This window comes from Pristiophorus japonicus, chromosome 3 (genome assembly GCF_044704955.1).
Source record: "Pristiophorus japonicus isolate sPriJap1 chromosome 3, sPriJap1.hap1, whole genome shotgun sequence".
NCBI classification, from domain to species: Eukaryota; Metazoa; Chordata; class Chondrichthyes; family Pristiophoridae; genus Pristiophorus; species Pristiophorus japonicus.
In genome coordinates, this window is record NC_091979.1 from 246,070,355 (window position 1) to 246,095,150 (window position 24,796).

General features: G+C 42.6%; 1 protein-coding gene across 1 annotated transcript in view; it reads right to left on the reverse strand.

Annotated features, from left to right (window-relative positions):
• pdzd7a (PDZ domain containing 7a) overlaps nucleotides 1-24,796 on the reverse strand; it is a 108,090-nt gene that overhangs the window by 16,595 nt on the left and 66,699 nt on the right. Inside the window, exons 13-15 of the mRNA XM_070876502.1 lie at nucleotides 19,584-19,655; nucleotides 18,140-18,799; nucleotides 13,553-13,653 (exon numbers count right to left, since the gene is read on the reverse strand). Of these exons, the coding sequence (XP_070732603.1) occupies nucleotides 13,553-13,653; nucleotides 18,140-18,799; nucleotides 19,584-19,655 (833 nt within the window). The remainder of the gene's footprint in view (nucleotides 1-13,552; nucleotides 13,654-18,139; nucleotides 18,800-19,583; nucleotides 19,656-24,796) is intronic.

The following is a 24,796-nucleotide window of genomic DNA, read 5'->3' on the forward strand; positions in this document are numbered from 1 at the left end:
TTCTGGAGTGCTGTAATAAAGAGTTAAGGTCACTGAGTGGCCTTGTCCCTGGAATGTGCCTCATGTGGTTTCATGCTGTAGAGTAAGGACCTTACAAATTCAAACAAGGTCTGAAAACACTTAACATATTTTACGCAGAAGTGATTAGAGTACCAAACCTTCTGCTCTTTACAAGTAAAAATTGAGATTGGACAAATTAGTTTAATAGGTTGAGGATTAAACTTTGGTTGGGTATCTTATAACAACTTACATTAGTGCCTTTAACGCAATCAAACAACCTAAAGCACTTCACAGAGCTCAAAATGGACATCGGACAGTGAGGGTGAAGAGTTAGGTGAGGTGAACAAAGATGAGATAGTAAGACAGAGATGTGGGGGACGGGGGGGACAACTCGAGAGTGCGAGTCCTAGACAGCTAAAAGCTCTTTCTGTTTCAGGATTTTGTGTAGAAGAGCTAAGCTTGGATTGAGAATCTTTGCTGTTGAAGCAAATGGAGAAGGGTTTGCTAGACCAGGTTTGTATATAAATTTAAAATGAATGAAGTTTGGCACATTAGACAGTGATTTGGTACACTGATTCTACGTCTTTCGGATGAGACTTTAAACTGAGGCCCCATCTGCTCTCTCAGGTGCATGTAAATAATCCTTGCCACTGGACCATGACCTAGCTCTGTCAAGCCCGTGTGGTGGCTGGTGTGCAACGGCCACCCCACGTTAAAAAAAATTCACGCACAGGCATCTTCCACCCTTCAGAATGTAGTTCGGGTCTTTCATTGAAATACCTATGAACTCGTCCTTTTTTGGCATGGAAGCAAGTCATCCTCGTTCGAGGGACCGTCAATGACGATGATGAAATGATCCCATGGCACTATTTTGAAAAAGAGCTGGTGTCCTGGCCAATATTTATCTTTCAATCAGCATAATAAAAACAGATTATCTGGTCATTATCACATTGCTGTTTGTGGGAGCTTGCTGTGCGCAATTTGGCTGCCGAGGTTCCCACACTACAACAGTGACTGCACTTTAAAAGCGCTTTGGGACGTCCTGAGGTTGTGAAAGGTGCTATATAAATGTAAGTCTTTCTTTTGCTTCAATCAGGCAAGCATTTATATCTATTCAACATTCATTAAAAATAATCCAAAAATCCAAATAATTATGTCCAAATTCATACAGCTATGACATGCAAAACAATTTTTTATTAACTCGCCACTTTACACGAGAACTACATTGGAGGCTGGTATGTTGGGAGAGAGGTGTGACAGGAAAGTATAACTTCTGGATAATCTACAAGTGACAATATAATGACTAGGGTATTTTATCAAATTTTATGATAGGATTAATCTGCTAAATAGTCTCATCGGTGACATTCTATTTATGTTACATAAGGCATTAAGTGCTTTAGAATACATTGCATCTTTTTGAAATCTACAATATTTGGATAGTTTTCATGAATTCTAATTCACAGGAGATCAACTAGTAATAATTCAAAATGATAGCTGCAGAACTATGAAATTTTGAAACTTTGCCACATTTTCAGGAGTCCAAAACTGAATCGCAGGAGTATATAATAAACAGGTTTCATAAATCTAAGGTGGCCACTGTATTTACAAAATGCAGAAGATATCCAACGACAGAATGTCATTGTTGCACAAATCTTTTACTATATATTAACAAGCTGGCACACTTGGAAGGCTGGTATGTGATTTATTGGATGGTTGAACCATCGCTACATCCAACACTATTTTCCAATGTGTAAATTGCCTGCTGCAAGGTCCACATTGATATTGCACATTCAATAATGTACAGACGGTTTAGACATGCAAAATAATACCAATGTGAAGCATGTTTGCGGAATAATTATCATATAAAGCACAAGGGTCCTCAAGTTATGCTGTGAGATACAACAGTATGAATCTGATCATCTGAAACTTCCCTCTTCTCTATTTTATGAGAAATGTTAATTTATTTAAATAGGTTAATGCCTCTGTAGTGGAGCGGGGAATTTCAGATGAATGTATTACGTCTTCGCATACTAGCCTCCCACACTACAATTTCAATGTAATTTGAACATCAAATTGTTGAAAGATTAAGACAATACTATACCAACCATGGAATTCTTCCAGACTAAATATGTATTGCGTATTTTAGATTTTACAGCATATAATTGACATACTGATGGATCTGCCTCACCCAGGGAGATTAAAGCGTGTAAATAAATTCAGAAATGCAGTTCATAGGTGCAAAAAAAGCCCTTTAATACCAGTTAAAATTAAGTCTGTATTTAAATTGTGCATTACATTTCGAGCAAAGATGGTTGTTACTTTGAAACTGCAATTTACAATTAAGATGTCAGTGCACGATTCCATCTAAAGTAGTGGAAACTTTGGGGTCAAGTTTCGGCCTGAGTTGCTCCTATTTTTTTGGAGCAACTTGTTTAGAATGGAGTATCTTAGAAATTGCAATTCTTGGCATTTAGTTTGCTCCAGTTCTAGTCAGTTAGAACAGTTTCAGTTTGGAACAGATTTTTTTTTTCCAAAAGGGGGCGTGTCCGGCCACTTACACCTGTTTTGAAAGTTTAGGCAGTGAAAACTTACTCCAAAATAACTTAGAATGGAGTAAGTGCAGATGTTTGTACGCTCAGAAAAACCTTGCCTACACTTTACAAATCAGGCGTAGGGAACGAGGGGGGGCGGAGGGGGAAGGGAAGTAATTAAATTCTACGAGCATTCAACAGTCTTACTTACACAAATAAAGAGCCATCCTGAATAAAAAATTATAAACAAAGCAAAGACAAAATATTGAATATTCCTACCTGTGTGAAGCAGCAGCAGCAGCCTTCGAGCTGCGGTGCTTCAGGCAGGCCTTCTATGTTGGAGACAGGGATGGCGTCAGTGACTCGACGGCAGCCCAACAACGGCAGCAAGCAGCCTTCGAGCTGCGGTGCTTCAGGCAGGTCTTCCTTCCATGTAGGAGACAGGGGCGGTGTCAGTGGCTCGACGGCAGCCGAAGACACAGCAAGCAAGCAGCCTTCGAGCTGCGAGGGAAGCTGAGGCTATTCGGCCACGGGATAGGGGCAGCGGCAGTGGCTCGATGGCGGCCGAAGACACAGCAAGCAAGCAGCCTTCGAGCTGCGAGGGAGACTGAGGCTATTAGGCCAGGGACAGGGAGAGGCAGCCAGATAGCCAGTTTGAAACTTAAATTTGCAGAATGGGTGCTGCATTGTCAACACTACGGATTATGCAATGGTTCGCCATCAATTCATTGCATAGGAGACAACTGATTAGAGCTCACCGCACCAAGCCTTTCCATGAGTTCAACAGACAAATGAACACTTTTCTTTAAGTCCCTTTAAAAATGGCCGAGTGCCAATGTTTATGGGCTACTGTGCGTGCGCGCGCGCGCTCCAACGCGCAAGGCTGCCGGCACGACATTGTACCATTTATATTAGCCCTGCCCCCCACCACTTGTAGAATCGGCGCGACTCTGTGGCTCCACCCCCCGCTGCTGTGTGTGCGTCGCGCCGAGCTAGCTCCCAGGGACCTGCAGGGTGCCGGAGAATCTGGAGGTATTTTTCTGTCGCACTTTTAGGCGCGAAAAACGGGCGTCCAGGTTGGGGCTGCGCCGTTCTAGGCGCGGCCCGAAAGTTGACCCCTTTGTTTTTGCCTTTGGCTACTGTAAGATATGACCCAAGTTGAACTTCCTTTTTCTCTGGCGTGAGAAGTTGTTAATGTTTGGCAACGTAAAATGGTGATGTGACTATTTTATGTATTGCAGCATTTACAGGTTTTGCTCCAGTTACTCTATACAAAATTGTTGGATTCTTAGCTGACTTTTTCTTTTCTTCGGTTCCCATTACTTTTGCCAATGTGATTATGCACGCAATATAATACAATGCAGCCCTCATGAGATCAATTCTATTTTGGCAAATGACAGCTCATCTTAAAACAGCTTATTCGAGATGAAATGCCATTAAAAATAACAAATTTGACTTTGATCTTATTAGAAGTGAAACTCCATTAAAAACTAGGCTCAGATATTTGACGTGCAGGGCTGTGGCCATTCAAAAGTTAAGAAGAAAATTGTTGGGAGAACTTTATTCAAACTAGTTAATGGGCTAAAATAAATTTTGTAATATATATTTTTTTAAATACATATTTTTTAAATGATCCTTACTGTGTACACAAATTGTCAGTGCATTCTCATTCATGCCAAGTGTTCAGCAGTGAGCGAACATGCAGATGGAGGCAGATAGTACAATGTAAGCAGGAAACGTTGCTCGTACAGACTCCAGCCCTGTCAAGTTTTGCTTATTTTTATTGATTTGATTTTTTAAAGTAATGTATAACTCACTGTAAGTTCTATTCATTTCAGGAAGTTTGCAATCAGCCTTGCTATTTTCTGTAAATAAAATCTCAATGTTGATAACTGTCTGACTTTGTTAAATATAAAGCTTCATCGAATAGAGGCGGGTACTGTGACAACTGGGATTCCAGGGATGGCTGTACTGTCATATGAGGAGAGACTGGATCGACTGGGCCTGTATTCACTGGAGTTTAGAAGGATGAGAGGGGATCTCATAGGAACGTATAAGATTCTGACGGGACTGGACAGGTTAGATGCGGGAAGAATGTTCCTGATGTTGGGGAAGTCCAGAACCAGGGGACACAGTCTTGGGATAAGGGGTAGGCCATTTAGGACTGAGATGAGGAGAAACTTCTTCATTCAGAGAGTTGTTAACCTATGGAATTCCCTGCCGCAGAGAGTTGTTGATGCCAGTTCATTGGATATATTCAAGAGGGAGTTAGATGTGGCCCTTATGGCTAAGGGGATCAAGGGGTATGGAGAGAAAGCAGGAAAGGGGTACTGAGGGAATGATCAGCCATGATCTTATTGAATGGTGGTGCAGGCTCGAAGGGCCGAATGGCCTACTCCTGCATCTATTTTCTATGTTTCTATGTAAGTATATGAAACTAAGATGGGCTCGCTCACACTCTGAGCTTTATTCCATCTTTCTAAGGAATTAAGTCACCATTCCTCTGTATGCCCTTGAATTTTCTTGTTATTTTGAACCCTTTTATTTTCTAATAGTTCATTGAGTGGAATTAAATGCTTTAAAGTATCATAACACAGACTCTACATCAGTCATGCTCCTTAAACTGAAACCAAACTATTGCTGTGTCATCAGGCACATCCGGTTAACTCATCTGACAAACAATTACTGATGTAAGAATATTACAATTAACTAGACAGTTCTTTTAAATTCCAGCATGTTGTGAAGATTTCTTTGGTAAAGATATACATTTCAATTAGCTGAAAGTAGTATTCTAAATTGGAGTTTTTTCATTAAACTTGTATGTACTCTGATATTCAATCCATCCTCTCTGCTGATTCACATTTTACTTGGCTTTCAATATGACTGCGAATTACCTCTACTGCATTTTTAATTAAGTAACCATTCACTGCATCACGATAGCCAATTAGAGACTAATTATGTTGTACAAAATTCAAACAAAGGGGTCTTTACAGAACAGCTATTGTTCACACTGACTTCTTCTTGGTTATTGAAAGAAAACTACAGCCAGCAATTTGGTTCCAATAGCTAAATTGTACCCACACCCTGGACAACACTTCTTTGTTGATGGTGGTTAATAGTTTAATATGCTGTCACTGCAATCTCACATCAGCATGCTCACAGATTCAAGCCGAGGCAGTCTGTTTCATTTTCTGACTTCAAACGATGATGGATTAAACTAACGCAACAACTATTTTTATCATCTAACTATAAACTTCATTCTTTAAAAATTCTGTAGATGTGAAAATCCAGTACATCTTTTTACTTAAGACTTAAGAAACATAGAAAATAGGTGCAGGAGTAGGCCATTCAGCCCTTCGAGCCTGCACCACCATTCAATAAGATCATGGCTGATCATTCCCTCAGTATCCCTTTCCTGCTTTCTCTCCATACCCCTTGATCCCCTTAACCGTAAGGGTCATATCTAACTCCCTCCCAATGAACTGGCATCAACAACTCTCTGCGGCAGGGAATTCCACAGATTAACAACTCTGAGTGAAGAAGTTTCTCCTCATCTCAGTCCTAAATGGCCTACCCCTTATCCGAAGACTATGTCCCCTGGTTCTGGACTTCTCCAACATCGGGAACATTCTTCCCGCATCTAACCTGTCCCGTCCCGTCAGAATCTTATATGTTTCTATGAGATCCCCTCTCATCCTTCTAAACTCCAATGAATAAAGGCCCAGTTGATCCAGTCTCTCCTCATATGTCAGTCCAGCCATCCCAGGAATCAGTCTGGTGAACCTTCGCTGCACTCCCTCAATAGCAAGAACGTCCTTCCTCAGATTAGGAGACCAAAACTGAACGCAATATTCCAGGTGAGGTGTCACCAAGGACCTGTACAACTGCAGTAAGACCTCCCTGATCCTATACTCAAATCCCCTAGCTATGAAGGCCAACATACCATTTGCCTTCTTCACCGCTTGCTGTATCTGCATGCTAACTTTCAATGACTGATGAACCATGACACCCAAGTCTCGTTGCACCTCCCCTTTTTCTAATCTGCCACCATTTAGATAAAATTCTGCCTTCGTGTTTTTGCCACCAAAATGGATAACCTCACATTTATCCACATTATACTGCATCTGCCATGCATTTGCCCACTCACCTAACCTGTCCAAGTCACCCTGCAGCCTCTTAGCGTCCTCCTCACAGCTCACACCGCCACCCAGTTTAGTGTCATCTGAAAACTTGGAGATATTACACTCAATTCCTTCATCTAAATCGTTAATGTATATTGTAAAGAGCTGGGATCCCAGCACTGAGCCCTGCGGCACTCCACTAGTCATGGCCTGCCATTCTGAAAAGGACCCGTTTATCCCGACTCTCTGCTTCCTGTCTGCCAACCAATTCTCTATCCACGTCAGTACATTACCCCCAATACCATGTGCTTTGATTTTGCACACCAATCTCTTGTGCGGGACCTTGTCAAAAGCCTTTTGAAAGTTCAAATACACCACATCCACTGGTTTCCCTTGTCCACTCTGCTAGTTACAACCCTCTGAGAGAAGAAATTTCTCCTCATCTCAGTTTTAAATGGACAGCCCCTTATTCTAAGATCATGCCCTCTAGTTCTAGTCTCCCCCATCAGTGAAATATCCTCTCTGCATCCACCTTGTCAAGCCCCCTCATAATCTCATATGTTTCGATAAGATCACCTCTCATTCTTCTGAATTCCAATGAGTAGAGGCCCAACCTACTCAACCTTTCCTCATAAGTCAACCCCCTCATCCCCAGAATCAACCTAGTGAACCTTCTCTGAGCTGCCTCCAAAGCAAGTATATCCTTTCGTAAATATGGAAACCAAAACTGCACGCAGTATTCCAGGTGTGGCCTCACCAATATCTTGTACAGCTGTAGCAAGACTTTGTTGCTTTTATATTCCATCCCCTTTTCAATAAAAGCAAAGATACCATTGGCCGTCCTGATCACTTGCTGTACCTGCATACTATCCTTTTGTGTTTCATGCACAAGTACCCCTAGGTCCCACTGTACTGCAGCACTTTGCAATCTTTCTCCATTTAAATAATAACTTGCTCTTTGATTTTTTTCTGCCAAAGTGCATGACCTCACACTTTCCGACATTATACTCCATCTGCCAAATCACTTAGCCTATCTATGTCCTTTTGCAGATTTTTTGTGTCCTCCTCATACATTGCTGATGATACAAAGATGGGAGGAAAAGCAAACTTGGCTACATTACACTCAGTCCCTTCTTCCAAGTCGTAACAGGGTAAGGAATGGTAGAATGTTAACAATTTGGTGGGGATAGTCCACAAATGTAGCAAAGTCATGTGGAGGGTCAGAGGAGAGGGTGTTTGATAGGATGCTAGAATGCAAACATTAAGATGTTATTCTTTCTCGGGAGAGTGGGTGATGATAAAGGGCTGGGGTGGATAGAGAGCTGAGGATTACAAAGGAAATTATTAAGTTCCCAGAAATGGCCTTGTCAGGACATCTTGGAGGTGGCCAGGTTCTACATGATAACAAGTTTGAGGGGGCAGCTCTGGATGTGACTGATTTGCAAGGTGCAGCTGAATGAGGACTTTAGGGAGAAGTCATAGAAGATGGGGTAGGAGGAATTTAGGCATAGACTGAATTTATTTGATGCAAAAATTGAACAAAGAAAATAAGGAGATTTTGGCGAGAAAATCTCCAGGAACATAAAGAGGCTGAAAAGTTGGCAAAGGATAAGTTGTGCGAATGAAAAGAAGCTAGAAATTAAGAGAAGAGGGTGAGGTGGGACCTGGAGATGATTCTTCTTTTCTTCGACGGTCCCTCGTATCGAGGATGACTTGCTTCCTTCAAAAAGGGATGAGTTCACAGGTGTTTCAATGAAGGACCTGACATTCCAGGTCCCGAACTACACGTTGAAGGGTGGAAGATGCCTGTGCGTCGATTTCTTTTTAACGTGTGGTGGACGTTGCACACCAGCCACCACACGGGCTTGACAGAGCTAGGTCTTGGTCCAGTGGCAAGGATTAACCAAGAGAGCTGGAGACCAGCTCTGCTGCACGGACCTAGTGTGCACACATATTGCAGTGTGGGCTAGCCCATGCTACCCCCGGGCCCTCGGCTCTTCTGGCCCTGATCATGTCACTCTACAATCTCTCGCCGCTCCTTTACCCTGACCTCGCCGCTCCCGCTGTAGCTGCCCACGCTCCAATCAGCGACCTGGATTTTGGTGACGCTGATGATAGTCTAGAGATGATAGTCATGCAACGGCCACAGTGTTTTGGGTGGAAAAAGTGGTGGAGCATGTAGCCAAATGGGGAAGCTTTAATGAGAGGACAAGAGTCACTGTAAGTGAGCAATGCTTTGGTCAGGCCCAAAATGTAAATGGATTCATCCAGGTTGATATTATGGATGGAGAGGATTTTATTTGTAGGGTAGAAGTCATTTTATATTGTGACATACAGTGGAAAGATTAACAAAGTCAGTGGGACAAGTGGGTGGAGTGGAGAGAGCAAAGAAAGACGGTAAGACAAGTTTACCTATACAAAGCAGGGTGGGTAGTGAGCACATCAGGAGAGGGCAATGAGGCTGTATGGAGTTCCAGTTTGGGAGAAACTGCAGCCTGCAGAGGGCACTATAATGATCCAAGCAGAGGGAATCCAAGAGGGCATGCTGCAATAAGGTTGTGGGGGATAGTTGTAAGAGTGAGTGGCACGAACTGGGACTGGAAGAGGAGCGAGTACTGGAGCTGGAAGAATGGCAGACTGACCTGGGAAACATCAAGGTGGGGGAGCTTGGTTTCAGCAGCATATCAACCATGACATCAGGCTTGCCTTGCAGTTATGGTCTTGGGCTTGAATGATATCATGGTAGCCGTGGCTCAGTGGGTAGCACTCTTGCCTCTGAGTCAGAAGGTTGAGCACAAAAATCCAAGCTGACACCCCAGTGCAGTGCCGAGGGAGCGCAGCACTGTCGGAGGTGCCGTCTTTCAGCTGAGACATTAAACCGAAGCCCCGTCTTCTCTCTCAGGTGAGCATAAAAGATCCCACGGCACTAATTTAAGGAGCAGCAAGGGAGTTATCCCTGGTGCCTTGGCCAATATTTATCCCTCAGTCAACATCACTAAGACAGATTATCTGATCATTTATTTCATTGCTGTTTGTGGGAGTTTGCTGTGCTCAAATTGGCTGCCACGTTTCCTACATTACAACAGTGACTACACTCCAAAGTACTTCATTGGCTGTAAAGCACTTTGGGACGTCTTGTAGTCGTGAAAGGCACTATATCAATGCAAGTCTTTCTTTCTTTCATTTGGGTAGTTTGAGGCCATCTGGGTATTGATGGTTTGGGTTATTGAGAGGAAGATGATTGCCAACATGTCGGAATTCACCGTTGTGTCGGTGATCTAGTGTTCTCTGGTGATTTTAGCCCAGGGTTTGCAATAGCTTCAGACAAGTCAGCAGATTGGAACAGAGAGAGGATGGATAGCAGTAGCAATTATATTGTCGCTGGGGAGAGGCCTTGCTAGTAGAAGATGATCGGATTACCAAGGGAGATGACATGGCATTCGAGGCGCTTCTTGCAGTATTGCCTGTGCCTTCAGTGGTGGTTTAGCTCCACCGGTGAAGTTGAGAATCCGGAGGGGAGCACCTGTGAAGGGTTTATAGTGACGTTTTCCTGCTGTTGGTGCCTAATTGCCAAAATTGGATGTTTACTGTTGGAAGTTTGATTGTGCATTAACAGGAAACAAGAGCATCGGGTGACAGGGGCTAACTGGCACAAGGGGAACAAATCATGTGATACAAGGATTTGAAACCATGGAAGAAAATATTTAGTTGTCCTCACCTTCTGCACACTTTGAAGAATGCATTAGCATTGCTCCAAAATCACATTAAAAACAATCTTCTTTACATTTTTTCAGATAATACTTCAGAATAAATAACAACAAAACCTTATAAAGAACAAAACATTAACTTTGTTTTTCTCTCCACAGATGTTGCCTGACCCACTGAGATTTCTAGCATTCTCTGTCCTTATAAATTATTATCTGTGCAGACTTCACACAAGCGTTTACACATCACTGGAAATATATTTTGTATTCAAAGGGTTAACAGGAAACAATGATTCACATTTATTAATTTGTTAGAAATTCTTAGTTTCTTTGACACTTTTCATTTCTGTTACCACAAATATGATTTTGGAACTGATCTGCCCTCCTCAAAACATTACCTATAGGCATGGGACTGTTAGCCCAATAATCGATTTTTTCATTAAAAAAATTGAGTAATTGCATGATTCTAAATATGTAAATCTTATTTTGTTTATATCCACTGAGAAACAGTTCTATCTTCAAAGCCAAAAATACAAAGGGCTGGATTTTCAGCTTTGCTGATTTCGGGGTGGTAATGGCGGTGGGCCGGTAAAGTTTGCGCCCGGGAAAAGTTTGCGCCTCAGTCATCAAAATTCATCAGTTGGGCCGAGTGTGGGGCGAGGCGCTAAGGAAGGCATTGCACACCTCTCTTAGGGCACTAGGCCGACTGAGCATGAGAAAATCCTGAGCTAAACAGCCGGTCACGGAGCACTCTAAGAGAAGCCTGGGGAGAAACCCCCCTGCAAAAAAAACCCCAAAAATATTCCAATAAATAACTCACGCCACCACAACATAAAACGCAAAAAAATAAATAAAAAACAATCACCCTTACCTGAGGTGGACATTACTTACCTCACTGCAGCCGTTACAGCTCGGATCGCTCGCTTTCACAGGCATTCCCAGCATGGTGCTCTACGGAGCACTACAGATCGGGCAGGAGTCAAAAATCGAGCTGGTGTCATAGCCAGGGATGTTGCACACCGTCTTGCTTCTTCCGGACGGTAATGCTCCGTGCCCCGCCAAAACCAGTCCCGATAACCCGGCAGGGCGTTGGAAGCTGGCCGCCCGCCCGGAAGAGCTTATTGCCGCTATTGCCGCCCCTCCATGGCGAAAACAGAGGTGAAAACGAGCCAAAAATCCAGCCCAAAGTTCTAACAGTAAGGGATTGGGTATCTCTGTGCTTCAATTATCTGAGAATTTTCATAGGAACGATGGAGATGAGTTTTCCTGAGGGGCTGAGACAGGTAAGCAGGGTGAGGTAGAGCTTTCAAAAGTCAGAGCAGCGGGAGTTGGGCTGCTTGATATTTTGTTCCTCGCAAAATAATCAGACTAAATGCTTTGCGACAATGGTCCTCCTGCTAGTAAGATCATCGGGCATGGCAACAGATGATCAGCCAACTGCTTTGGCAGCTTACAAGGTGTCTGTGAACCTCCTGTAATCAGATGCCAGACCTGTCACGAACCTGAGAGAACTGACTAAAAATGCTCCCAGCTGGCAGCTTTGCATTGCAAAAGCTGTTGATGGAATTAGTGGAGGTGAGCACATGTGGTCTCCCCTTTGTTGTTGGTGGCCAGGGGGCGTTTTGGCCAACTTTCTCGGGTCTGTAGGAGGTCTGGCATCTGTAGTTACATGGACAGATGGATGGTGGATCTGTGAGCTGGCAGATCAGCTGATGGATCAAGTGTTGCACCACCAGCCAATATTGCTGACAGCAACAACGTAGGTGATGGAGTAGAATGAGGTAGGCTGGTGGTGAGAGGCTGGATATTCAAAATTCAGAGCAATCTGCATTTTAATTTGGAAGCTCTTGATGATCTACCAATTTCCATTATCCTCCAGGTGGGCCCTCTCCCATTATGGTAGATAATTGAAGCTCTGCTGTAATCCTGAATATCATAAGAGAAATAGATACTTGAACACTGACTGGTGCCTTTCAGTCCTCCCTTGTTACTGTGTTTTATGTTTTCAACATAGAGTGATGTTCCCTTTTAATTGAGATGTATTTTTCACTGCCTTTAGGGCTGGTTGTCAGTATTAATTAAAACCCTATGGGAAAGTAGAATTAATGCCTTTCAGTTCTTTACAGCAATGCAAAAATAAGACAGATAGGTGAAATAAACAGTGCAACATATAAAGAACTGACCAATGACCAATATCCTAAAGAAAACAAAACTAAACTCTAGGTATATTCATTGCCTGAATGATACCAGCTACCAAAAACAGCCTTATAAAATCAGTCAGCGTACAGCTGAAGGAAGGGGCTCTAAACACAAAGCAACTGACATGATCGATCGGAAAGGACCTGCTTCTGCAACAATTAGAAACAACTTATTATGCTTCATGTTTTCTCGCTTAAGCAGATAACATGAAGAAAAAGTAAGATTACCAAGTAAGAAAAACCAGACCACCCTGAATCTTTCTCTAGATGTTGTTTATCAAGTTAAATCTGCCGTTAGCTCTTTTTGTCACTTTAAAAACTTGGAGGTTCAGGTTAATAATTTTACTGCTCTAGTTTTGGTTCTCTTATTCTGTTCCTTCAGTGTTAACTCAATACCATCTGGATTAATAGCAGGGAAATCATTTTATCAGTTGTAGTCATTCCCCATTCACATCACCAATTAAAAATTGGTCAAAAATTGTATACACAACGGTGGTAGCAAAGTTCAAGATTATTCAGGGTAGATTGTGACTTTGTGCGATAGTGTAAAACGGGTGATAGCGAGTCGGCAGCCCATTTTACATCACTCCAGAGTTTTATTTCTATTGAGTTCAAGTGTAAACAATTCTAATCTTCAATTCTGTGACACCTTTGGTGGAAGATGGATAGCAGAGAACATCCAACAATCTATAAGGGGTATGGTTTAAAAGGGAAGAGTTGTATCATTTCCTGCCCCCCCCCCTCCCCCCAAGTCAAAACTGGATGCCACAATCACCATAAATATTTGAAACCAAGTTATTTGTCCTTTAAGGCACCAATGAACAGGTGCAATATTTGTTTCTACTATGGGACTATAAATTTTATAAGCCTTTTAGTAATCTATCTCATCACTGCAACTGTAGACAAGTATCATCAATCTTTCAAAGAACAGTCCAACAGACTTACAGGTTTAGTTTATCTCTGTGCAGGGAAGTAGAACTGTTCAGCGATTGCATTACCTTAAGAGTTTCACTGACTGACGCAGCCCCTCCTGGGAAAATCTTCTCTATTTTCACAACAGGTTGGACTTTGGATTCAATACCACCCGAAATGCTGATTCCTATATTTAAAAGTCAAAGCAGTACAACTGTTTTAGTCTTACACTGCAAATATTGCTTAAAAATTTTTTTTAGTTATTTAAATAAACATAAAAACTGGCGTTCTTGTAAGAATCATGCAATGTTTTGCACAGAAACAGGTCGTTTGGACCATCATTGCCTTTCAACTAGTCTAACCCCAGTCGCCTGTATGCTCTAGTATTCCAAGCAGAACTCTTCCTGAGAACTGAAACAGAAAGACAAACAAGGATTTTAGAGGAATCAGGAAAAAAGCAGTAGGGAAAACATCAAAATACAATAGATACTCTAATCACAGAGAGGAAGTTACTGGGCTAAATGATCTGAAACCTGCTTAAAGGAAGGAGATTGTTAAGTTCCATAAAGGATCATGTCAGTGAGGGAATGAAAGACATAAAAAAAACAAAAGATGCAAAGGGCTCCGATGGCAAGAGGCCCACCCAAGGAAAATGTTCTTTCATTCTCACACGGAGACAATCTTTTACACCAACAATCTCCTGCCTTCTTTTTTTTTTAAGCAGGTTTCATTAGCATCCTCTCTCTGACAGTGGAGCAACTTGTGTTTTTTTGTGTTTTTCCCGCCCCTTTTTTCTCTATTCCACTAAAATGTTTGTATGCTTATCTCTCATTTTCAATTCTGAAGAACTCTATTTGAAATATTAGATACCGACTGACTTGTGCATTTATATAATTTGCTTTTGTTTCAGTTTTTCAGCATCTGCAGGGTTTTTCTGAATTTGGATCCGTTAATATTCCTCTTTTTCAAGCAGTTAACTAATTTCCTTTTGTTTAAACCTTGTTTCAGCAAAGAAAGAGCAAAGCATTTGAGCATTTTATTATTTGTTTTCGGGGTGTGGTAAGACAGTATTTATTGCCTATCATTAGTTGCATTGAGGTCAACCAGAGTGTGGGATCAGAGTCACATATCGATCAGACCAGGCAGGTTCCCTTTCCTGAACCAGTTAGATTTTTTATAAAGATCCAACAGTTTCATGGTCTTTTTTTCCTGGCAACATTGCACAGATTACCAGATTTATTAAATTCACAAGTTTCACAATTTCCTGAGGTGACATCTGAATTTACAAATGTAAATTTACATTGGGTTACCAGTGCACAACTATAACCACTACACTGCCAGTAAGTAGCAGAGGTAACAAAAATATGCTTATTTTACAAGATTTACGTTACCACAAATCATTTATATAGAGAATTGAGTTCATGTGAACAGGTTGCTAACATTGTTAAGAGGTTTGCATGATTTATCCTCAATGAACTACTGCGTGAAAGTCAAATTTAAAGGGATGTCATAAAAGAGGTGGACGTTCCACTCGTGTCTGTTTCTGATCAAGCCCTTGAGCAAAGTACATAACAAACAAGGTACTTATATGCAGCTAAATGTACCCACCATTTTGGTTTGCAATACATCCAACTACATTTTGAGTGTGTGCTTCAAGACGGTCATTGAGGTGTCACTGTCTCATCTTGTGGCAATCCGCATATGGTACCAATTTTGTTCCCATCCCCACTTTACTCCTAAACTTATGCTCACTAAAGGAGTGTTCCCACACAAAACAATTGATCACACTCGGAATTCACAGACACATCACAATAGATTAATTCTTTGTTACACAATTCAAACCAAAACTTAATTCATGATCATTAAAAATATGGGGCCAAAATCTGCGTTGGGGATGATGGCATTGAGTACGCCATCATACTGCCTTTGAAATGAAAGCGCATGCGCTAAATTCCGAACTTGCGATCTATCAAGTTATGCCTTGACAGCGGGTCCGCAGCGCTTTGAAAATCCCAATTGCTGACACAGAGTTGGGTTAATCGCCCACAAACTACATACCAAAATGTTACGGTTTTTGCATCAGCGTAAGGGGATTAGATAGAGACAGTTACACATTCTATTAGCTCCAGAATGTGATGAAATGTATTGTAAAACTGTCCGAAACACCTCCAATGATTAATGTACCGATTTTTCAGATCTTTCTTTGGGCTCTGTTATAGATGTTACATGAAATTTCACAGAGCTTGAACGATTTATCAGACCTTTAATTCCTAAATTCCATTTAATAATTAATCCCCAAATCATTTTTTTAGGTAGATCTGTGAGAGAGAGCAGGTTATTTTGGAACTATTTATTCTCCTAGTCCTTATAATTATTCTGAAAATACATCGGATAAAATGCACTGCAGGGTATAAAGAAAGTTACCAATATTGGAGGTAGACACTTTCCCTTCAGTGTACTGATTGGAGCCGTATTCCATACACGCTGTGCCCCTGGGGTCCGTGGGCCATTGTACTGCCCTCGAGTATGCAGCGACTGAGAACAAGTTCACTCCCATAATCGGTGGAGGTCTGGAGCAACTGAGACTGTGCCTCATTTTGAGGGTTTCTGCTGGTCTCCTGCCAGTTATGGTGGGAGACCAGCAGAATCCTTGAGGAATTTTAGGCTCAAGATCATTGCATTCCTGATCATGATTATATGCAGGAAAGTAGTTACAGTTTGACTAGCTTCTGTGTCATTTCAAACACGTGACTTTGAGGCCCCAATATTGACTTGGCAGGTGGCGGGGGGTGAGGGGGAGGAGTTCTGGTCCCCTCCACAGCATGCATTTTTTAAATAATCCCTGCCCGGAAGCCAGCCTGATTGATCCCTGATCCCAGGAGGGGTCCACTCCCCAAGGACAGTGGGTGGGGGAGGGGGGTGGGGTGGGGGGTGTCTGATGGCAGGGAAGAAAGTAAGCTTGGGGGATTGGGCAGAAAGCACTCCTGTTCCTCCTGGCTCACAAGCAGTGCTGTAAAGGAATTTACCTTTTCCATGAAGCTGTCTTCTCTTTATCTGCTGGGTTTCCCAAGGCCTGGAAACATAGCCAGCCAGAGTTAAACATGGAAGACAGGTTAAAAATGAAGCATGCGGCCTCATTATAATATTTAAATGGCCAACCCACCTCCTGGGACCAGGTTGGTCACCCCGCCCCACCCCCCATTCTGTCCCGCCTCCGTTAAACCCGGAAAGTGGGCAGGTTGGGGTTGTGTTTGAAATTTAACATTTTTTTACAACTCACCCAACTCCAACCCACCCATTTTGGAGCTAAAATTACCCCCTGAATGTCACCATGCAGTAATTACATATTTACAGCACGAACAGTATTGACTGAAAATGGATTTTAGGATGGTCTTTTAAGATCAGTACCTACCTACTCCCAGACAGCAGGCAAGCAATAACCTTACAAACATATAATTAGACAAGTTTACTGTGTGGAGCCTTCGTCTCATAGTCAAGGCCACCAGAAAATTGAATAAAATTGTTGCAAATATTGGAGGGATGTTCTGTCATTTTCTGCAGAGAAATTGAACACTATCGTGGATACTTTCAGAGACACTCCTCACCCCAGTTCACAGAGGCTTCCTTCTCATCCCGTTCCCTAAATCCAAAGAGCCAATTACAGAAAAGACAGTTTACTGCTTGGAGCATAGACCTTTCATCAGAGTTCCTTTCAAATGGGGAGGAACCAACTGTGTGTTTCCAATCTTAAGGGCAAAAACTGCTCTAGTTGTTATGCAAAGTCACATTGTAACGGTATCCAAAAAGTACATGTTTATGATTTCATAGAGCAATTCATACTCAAAGGACTAGAATTCAGCGGATATGCAATTCAAGATTAAATCTGCGGATAACTTACAAAGTATGTTAACCCTCCCATGCATAATGTATCACAGTGCTAACAAAATACTGAAAATTTAGTACAGAAATTGCAAAAACTATGGGACAGCAGTTTTAAAACCAACTGTACCTCTGACAAATGCCTGCACAAAGAAACCAACAGGAAGGGCATTTACCCAGTGTTCCAATGCCTGTATCTCCAAAGTTTTGCAGTTTTGATATAGTTAAATATGTATAAGTTAGCGCACTAAATTTTCATGAAGCAAATGTGTCTGTTCTCACCTTTCCACTGCAATTATTTAATAGTTCATTGTCAGAGGCGGTAGTTAGATACTTGTCAGATACAGGAACACGGTCAGGTGGAAACTCCCAGTCAGAAAGGGTAACAGTCTCCACAGGACAGAAGTAAACAGCTGTTCAAGTTGTGTTGGGCGAGCACCAATGTTCCCATTAAGCTGTGTGGCCTCGCAGCAGTCTGGAGCTCCCGCACAGGCTGCTTGGCGGCTTTATAATAGGAAAAACTGCACATGCGCGGGAAATTGAGTGGGCTGCGCACCCAAAAAATAATTAAAGGAAACATTGGCGAGCACCCTTAAAATACGTTCGGTGTGTGTGTGTGTGTCTAGGCTCATATGTAAAGAATGGACAGTTGAGCACACCAGTGCATGTGAAATAACATCTCACCAAGAGCAAGTGCCTTCAGGAGAGAAGTGGAGACAAATACTGAACATGGAAGAAAAACAGCTAAGAAATAATTCTATCAGTTTCTGGACAACTCAAGATGCAGTCCATACCTAATGATTGTTTCATCTTGGAGATTTTGACTGTCACCAGCTCATATTCTTGTATTTTATTTTCTGTGCTTTTCACTAATCTTGTTTTTATTCCTTCACTGGTGCTCTTCCTTTCTGCATGACCATTTTCCAAGAATTCATCAATCTCTGCGTATATTGGTTCTTCCTCGAGGTCATTTTGACCGTGTGTCATTGTATTTACCTTGTGTAAATGCCCTCTGCTATTGGATGACACAGGCAAAGTTTCTCCAAACACGTGGTCTAATAGGGGTCTTGGTTTGTTAGGTTTGTTCACCACTGAATACAATGGCGTGTCTTTAACCTTCTCGGCTTTCTCCTTTTTAGTTTTGTGATGGCTCAATTTGGTTGTTCCAGTTTTGCCATTGCCAGACTGTTTGTCTGACTTCTCAGATCGGGTTGTACTGACATCCTGCTCTGCCAACAACCAGTTTGACCTGACTGGACTGCCTGAAGAAGATTTAAACGAAGTACTGTCTGTGTTGTACATATCCACTGGTACATCTTCTAAAGCTGTGAATGATTTAGTGTTATTTTCTTTCTGCAGTGAGGCAGAGATCCTCAGCCTCTCAATTTCCTCCATCATCATTCTGTCCTTTTCATAATCTTGAGATGGTTTCAGATGAAAGCCACCTCTGTAATCTACAGAGAGTAAAAAACAGTCAACATTTTAGATACATCTACTCTAAAACTACAAGCATAATTTATCAGATCCAATAAGGAATAAAAAAACTCTGTAAAATTTGAAGGGGTAGAAATTGGCCATTGCTGCACCAGACAGAAAATGGGATGGGTGGGGGGGAAATGACCAATTTTCCAGGCATGCCCTGTGCCCCAAAGACCCCTGAAAAATACCTGATTCCATATTATTCGCAGACTTCTTTTTCAGGCATCCGGGGTAGCCACCTAAAACAAGGATAGGCCCCTTGTATATGCAAATGAGAGTCCTAACGCATGTTTTAGGACCCATCCGAGAAAGTGAGCTGCTCTGCGTGGAGCAGATATTGGGCCTGGTCTGCTCAGGTTTTCAAGGCATGGATGCAGCTGAGCAAGCAGCCGCCATCAAAAAAGCAGGTAATTGTTTTTTAAGTTTGATGCGGAACCAGGAAGGACAAGAGTGCTATTGGCCACTTCTGTAACCCTCGGGGCAATATTATAGCACTGGAGCTATCAAGAATGATCAATATTTGCAGAATGTAGCTCCCTACATTGTGCGCCATTTTCAAATCTTGTAGCTAACGCATTTTGTCACATTACAACAGTGACTACACTCCAAAAGTACTTAATTGGCTGTAAAGTGCTTTGAGACGTCCGGTGGCCGTGAAAGGCGCTATATAATTGCAAGTTGTTCTTTCTTACCCCTTTGATGGTACAGATTAATTAAACTGCAAGCGGAGGCTCCAGCTATGTGTCTCGAGATACTAACCTGGAATTGGTGTGATCAGGTGTCTCTTTGGGGTCAGTCCATTGTCAGCTGGTCTAAGTACTGGAGATCTCCCTGGTGGAAGATTTTTATTGACAATAAATTAATCAACGGTATAAAATATACAGCTTAAATATGGTTGATGCATTTTCTCTAAGTGGAAAGAGTAATCTGATATACAGGTACAGCGTCTCAAATCCGGCAACCTCGGGACTGAGACTGTGCCGGTTTTTGGATTTTTCCGGATTTCAGACAAGAAAATCTATGGGCCGAAAATTCCACGAAGTGAGCATAGACCTGGCAAGACCTCGCAAAAGCCGGTTTTCGGGGCGTGATGCGCATGCACCAAAAACCGGTTTTTCGATCTGTCAAGATTTCTCCCAAGAGGATCCTCCACATCCCCGAAGCCGATAACTAGCCCGGCCCACCGGTTTTTGGACAATAATTTCAGATTCCGGACTAGTGAAAATCAAATGGGATTTTTTTCAAAAATGTCCAATTTTCAGACAGCTGGATTTGAGACCTTGTATCTATACTGTAATTGGGCATTGTGCTAGAAAAACAAAACTGACACCACCACAGTAATTGCCACGTGAAGGCTTCTATCTTCAATTCTTGGGTCACAATTCTGTTTAGTACCCTGTTACCAATGCACATTTCCTCTATTGTACTCAACACATCCAACACATAATGAAAAGATTAAAAAACTTAAACTGTATAGGAAATATCCATCAGCGAATTTTAACTTTAAAAATTCATATAGAAATGGCATTAATATGGTAAACTAAAAAGTTAATTATATTAAAGAATATAAATAGAATAAAGAAAATATATGTAAATAAAATAGGGAAAATGATAAAGTCATAAATGATGATATTTGAATAATAGAAGTTTCTGATTATTGAAAGGGTCTTCAAAAATGAGAATATTTATTTTTCTATTAAAAATAAACATTTGTTGGACTTTTGTCCAACTTTACAAAAACTTACATGGAGAATGTAACACAGAATCTGGCCATTCAACTCAATCAATCTGTGTTGATATTTATCCTCCACGCAGTAATCCTAATCCCACATGCCTACCCTGTTCCCGTGTCCCTTTTTCCCCTTTCCTTCAAACACCTATCTAATATATTCTTAAATGCTTCAATCATTAATTCTAGTGCATTCCACAGCCTCACAACATGCTGTGTAGAAATAAGTTCTCTTGCTCTCTGTCCTAAATCTTTTACATTTAATCTTATATCTATGACTCCTCATTCTAGATCCCTCAACCATTGGAAACAGTCTGTCTATATCTATCCTGTCCCATCATTTCATAACTTTAAACATCTCTTTCAAATCACCCCATAATCGCCTCTGTTCAAATGTAAACAGTCCCAATTTTTCATGTCTTTCTTCATATTTGTACTTCCTCCTACCACGCAGCATCCTAGTGAATCTGTGCTGTACACTCTAATTGTCTCAACATCCTTCCGATAGTGTGGGCATCAAAACTGCATTCCAATTGCAGTTTTATATAGATTCACTGTTACATCTCGACTTTACATTCTATACCTCTTGCCATAAAACCCAGTATTCCATTAGAGTTTTTTATGACCTTATCCAATTGAAGTGCTGATCTTCATTTCTTGTGAATCTGAACCTCCAAATCCCTCTGCTTTTTTCATATCACCCAACCGTCCCCCATTCAAAGTATAATTATGACTTCATTTTTTTAACCAAAATATACCACCTGTCACTGACATTGGATTCCATCTGCTATTCTTTTGCTCATTCCAATTACCTTATCAATATCTCCTTGCTGCTTCCTTTGGTCCTCAGAATTATTTACAATGCTTTCTATTTTTGTATTGTCTGCAAATTTGGCACTACTCCCTCTAGTACAGAACACTGCAATGAAAAAGCTGTCCCGGGCTGTGGGACTGGCAGAGAGGGAATGCTGACACTGGGAGACACTGTTAACCACTTTCAACAACTCTGAATAACTGCCCTTTGCTACTATCCTAATTCCATACCTGCTAATTTTCTCCAATAGTTTCCTGTGTGGTACCTTGACAACAGCTTTCTGAAGGTCTGTGCATGCCATATTTCGCTGCATATTCCCTAGTCACCATATCTGCCACCTCTTCAAAGAACTCTTTCAGATTTGTCAAGCATGATCTTCCTTTATGAAATCTGTGTTGGCTGTTTATCATTATTTTCTCGTTATCTAGATATTTAATAATTTCATCTTTAATTAAAGATGCCAAACTTTTCCCTACTATAGATGTTAAACTACCTGGCCAGGTTAGCTCTGTCTCCCTTTTTGAAAATAGGTATTAGATTGGCTACTATCCAAACCTCTGCCACACGGCCATTCTCAATAGAACCTGGAAATATAAGGCCCAAGTTTCGAACCGTGCCTAGAACGGCGCAGTCCCGACCTGGACGCCCGTTTTTCGCGCCACAAAGTGCGCCTAAAAAAAACTTCCAGATTCTCCAGCTCCCTGCAGGTCGTTTGCAGCTCGGCGCAGTGCAGCCGGAGCTGTAGAGGGCGGAGTCAGGTCCCTGCGCTGAAAACAGTGCCGGGACCTCTGCACATGCGCGCTACAGTGGGCGCGCATGTGCAGTAGCTCCAGGTGCCCAAAACTGTGTGGGAGGGGCCGAAGCACGCAGCCCCTAGCCCTGGCCGAATGACCTCACTGGGGTTGCGTGCATAAGGCTCCTCCCACAGCCAGCTCTTGCTTCCTCCCGACCTGACTCCCGCTTCCCGACCCCCGCCCCTGGACCGGACCCGATCCCGACTCCCCGGACTGGACCCGACCCGACTCCCGCTTCCCCCCGTCCCCTGCCTCCGGACCGGACCCGACCCCGACACTGACCCGACTCCCGCTTCCCACCCCCCCGCCCCCGACCCGATCCGGACCCCCCGGACTGCACCCGACCCACCTCCAGACCGGACCCGACACCGACCTGACTCCCGCTTCCCCCTCCCACCACCCCCCCCCCATCCCCGACTGGACCCGACCTGACCTCCCTCTCCCTCCCTTCCCCCCGACCCGAACCGAACCGACCTCCCTCCCACCACCACCCCCCCCCCCGACCCGACCCAACGCCACCTACCTGTAAATCTGGTGCTGGGGACGGGCCCTGCCCGAAGTCTCGGGCCGGCCGGGTTCAGCCTCCCTCCCCCTTCTCCTTCCCCCCCCCCCCGCCATCTCCTTTCCCCTCCCCCCATCTCCTTTCCCCCCCACCTCCCCTTCTCCCTCCCCCCTCCCCTTCTCCTCCTCCCCCACCCCCTTCTCCCCCCTCCCCCTTCTTCCCCATCCCTCCCCCTTCTCCCCCATCCCTCCCCCTGCTTCCCCCCTCTCCCCCTCTCCTCGCTGTCAGAAACACAGACACTCACAGACAGAGAGTGAGAGACACACAGACAGACAGAGAGATAGAGACACTGACAGAGACACACTGGGGGGGGGGGGGGGGGGTATCCCAGCACGCTGTTGGAGGGCTCCCGGTGCTGCAGTCGGTAAGTAGAAAATGTTTTATTTATTGATTTAAAAAAATATATATTTCTTATTAATTTTTTTTGATTGATTTATTGGTTGATTTATTGATGTTTTTATCATTTATTATTGATGATGGCTCTTTATTTGTAAAACTGAAGTGTTTAATGTTTGTAAACTTCCCATTAAACCCCCCCCCCCACCATTCCCTACGCCTGATTTGTAACCTACACCTGATTTTCTAAAGTGTAGACAAGGTTTTTTCGAGCGTACAAAAATCTTCACTTATTCCATTCTAAGTTAGTTTGGAGTAAGTTTTCACTGACGAAACTTTGAAAACAGTCGTAAGTGGCTGGACACGCCCCCTTTTGAAAAAAAAATTCTGTTCCAAAGTGAAACTGTTCTAACTGACTAGAACTGAAGCAAACTAAATGGCGAAAATTCCGATTTCTAAGATGCTCCGTTCTACACCAGTTGCTCCTAAAAATCAGGAGCAAATCATGTCGAAACTTGGGGCCATAATTTCTAGGGCCTCTTACTTCTTCCTCCATTCCCCTGCAGGATCCTTGAAGGTATCCCATCAGCTCCTGGCACTGTGTTCTCCTTTAGCTTAACTAACTTCTCTAATATTTATGTTGGACGACATCAGCGAGAAACATGTAAAAAACAGTGCAATCTAAAAGGGGAAATGTGATTTGATTGTTTTTGTTTCAATTAACTTTCATTTTTCACATTTTTATTTCACTGACGAATCCATTTGCCAATAAATTACACTATGATGCTTTTCAGTGACCATTTTATTCATGTTTTAATAACACCAGATTGCAATTTATGGAAAAACGTGCTCCTGGTGCCATGTTAAATTATTTTTGCCTGTTTAATCTGCATATAAATTTAAGGTATTATTTCTGCAATAGATATAACATCTCATTCTGTTTCTGCAGCTGAGAAGATAATACCACATTAATACATAATTTGCAGAATTAATACAGCAATAAAACAAAGGGAAGAAATACCCATATAACCTCATCTATACTGAAACAGTGAAAGCTTTTGTCTAGATGCATGGATCTGTGTTTAATCAGTAACTATTTAATATATTTTTATATTCATGTTAATTGAAACTAAATGGTCTAGAAATGAATGTGGGCCCATTTTCAATGAGAGGCCTGAGGATCGATGGAAATTGATCCTCAGGCCTCATCAACAGACGAGGTGCGAACTGCCGCCGCTGGTTGTGCCTCCACAGGCAGCTTGACCGAGCAAAGGCATCAATGCTGGCAATGGCCCTTGGGTAAGTCCCGATGGGGGGGGGGGGGGGGGGGGGGGGTGGTGGCATGGAGTAGGTTAGGGGGTGGGTAGGAGGGCATTCCTGCTCCAGGCCCAATGCCTGTCCCGCACATTGCCAACAAATTTTGAAAAGGGATCCATTATCGGGTGTTCAACCCCTAATTAACATATCCAAGTGGCCTAAGGCCTGTTTTAGGCATCCGCCCGTGACGTCTATAAAAGGGCACCATGGGTTTGGTAGTGGGACCAACGCCTGCACAGAATGGGCACAGACCATCTCATTGCTAAATTGGTATGCTTCGCCCCCATATTACGCCCGAAAAACAGGCACAACGCATACCGATTTCTACCCAAATATGTTTTCGCCAGCAAATAGCAATCCTGGGAACATACCATTTTCTCAACCTGCTTTTTAAAAAATTTACTCTTTGGAAATAATAAT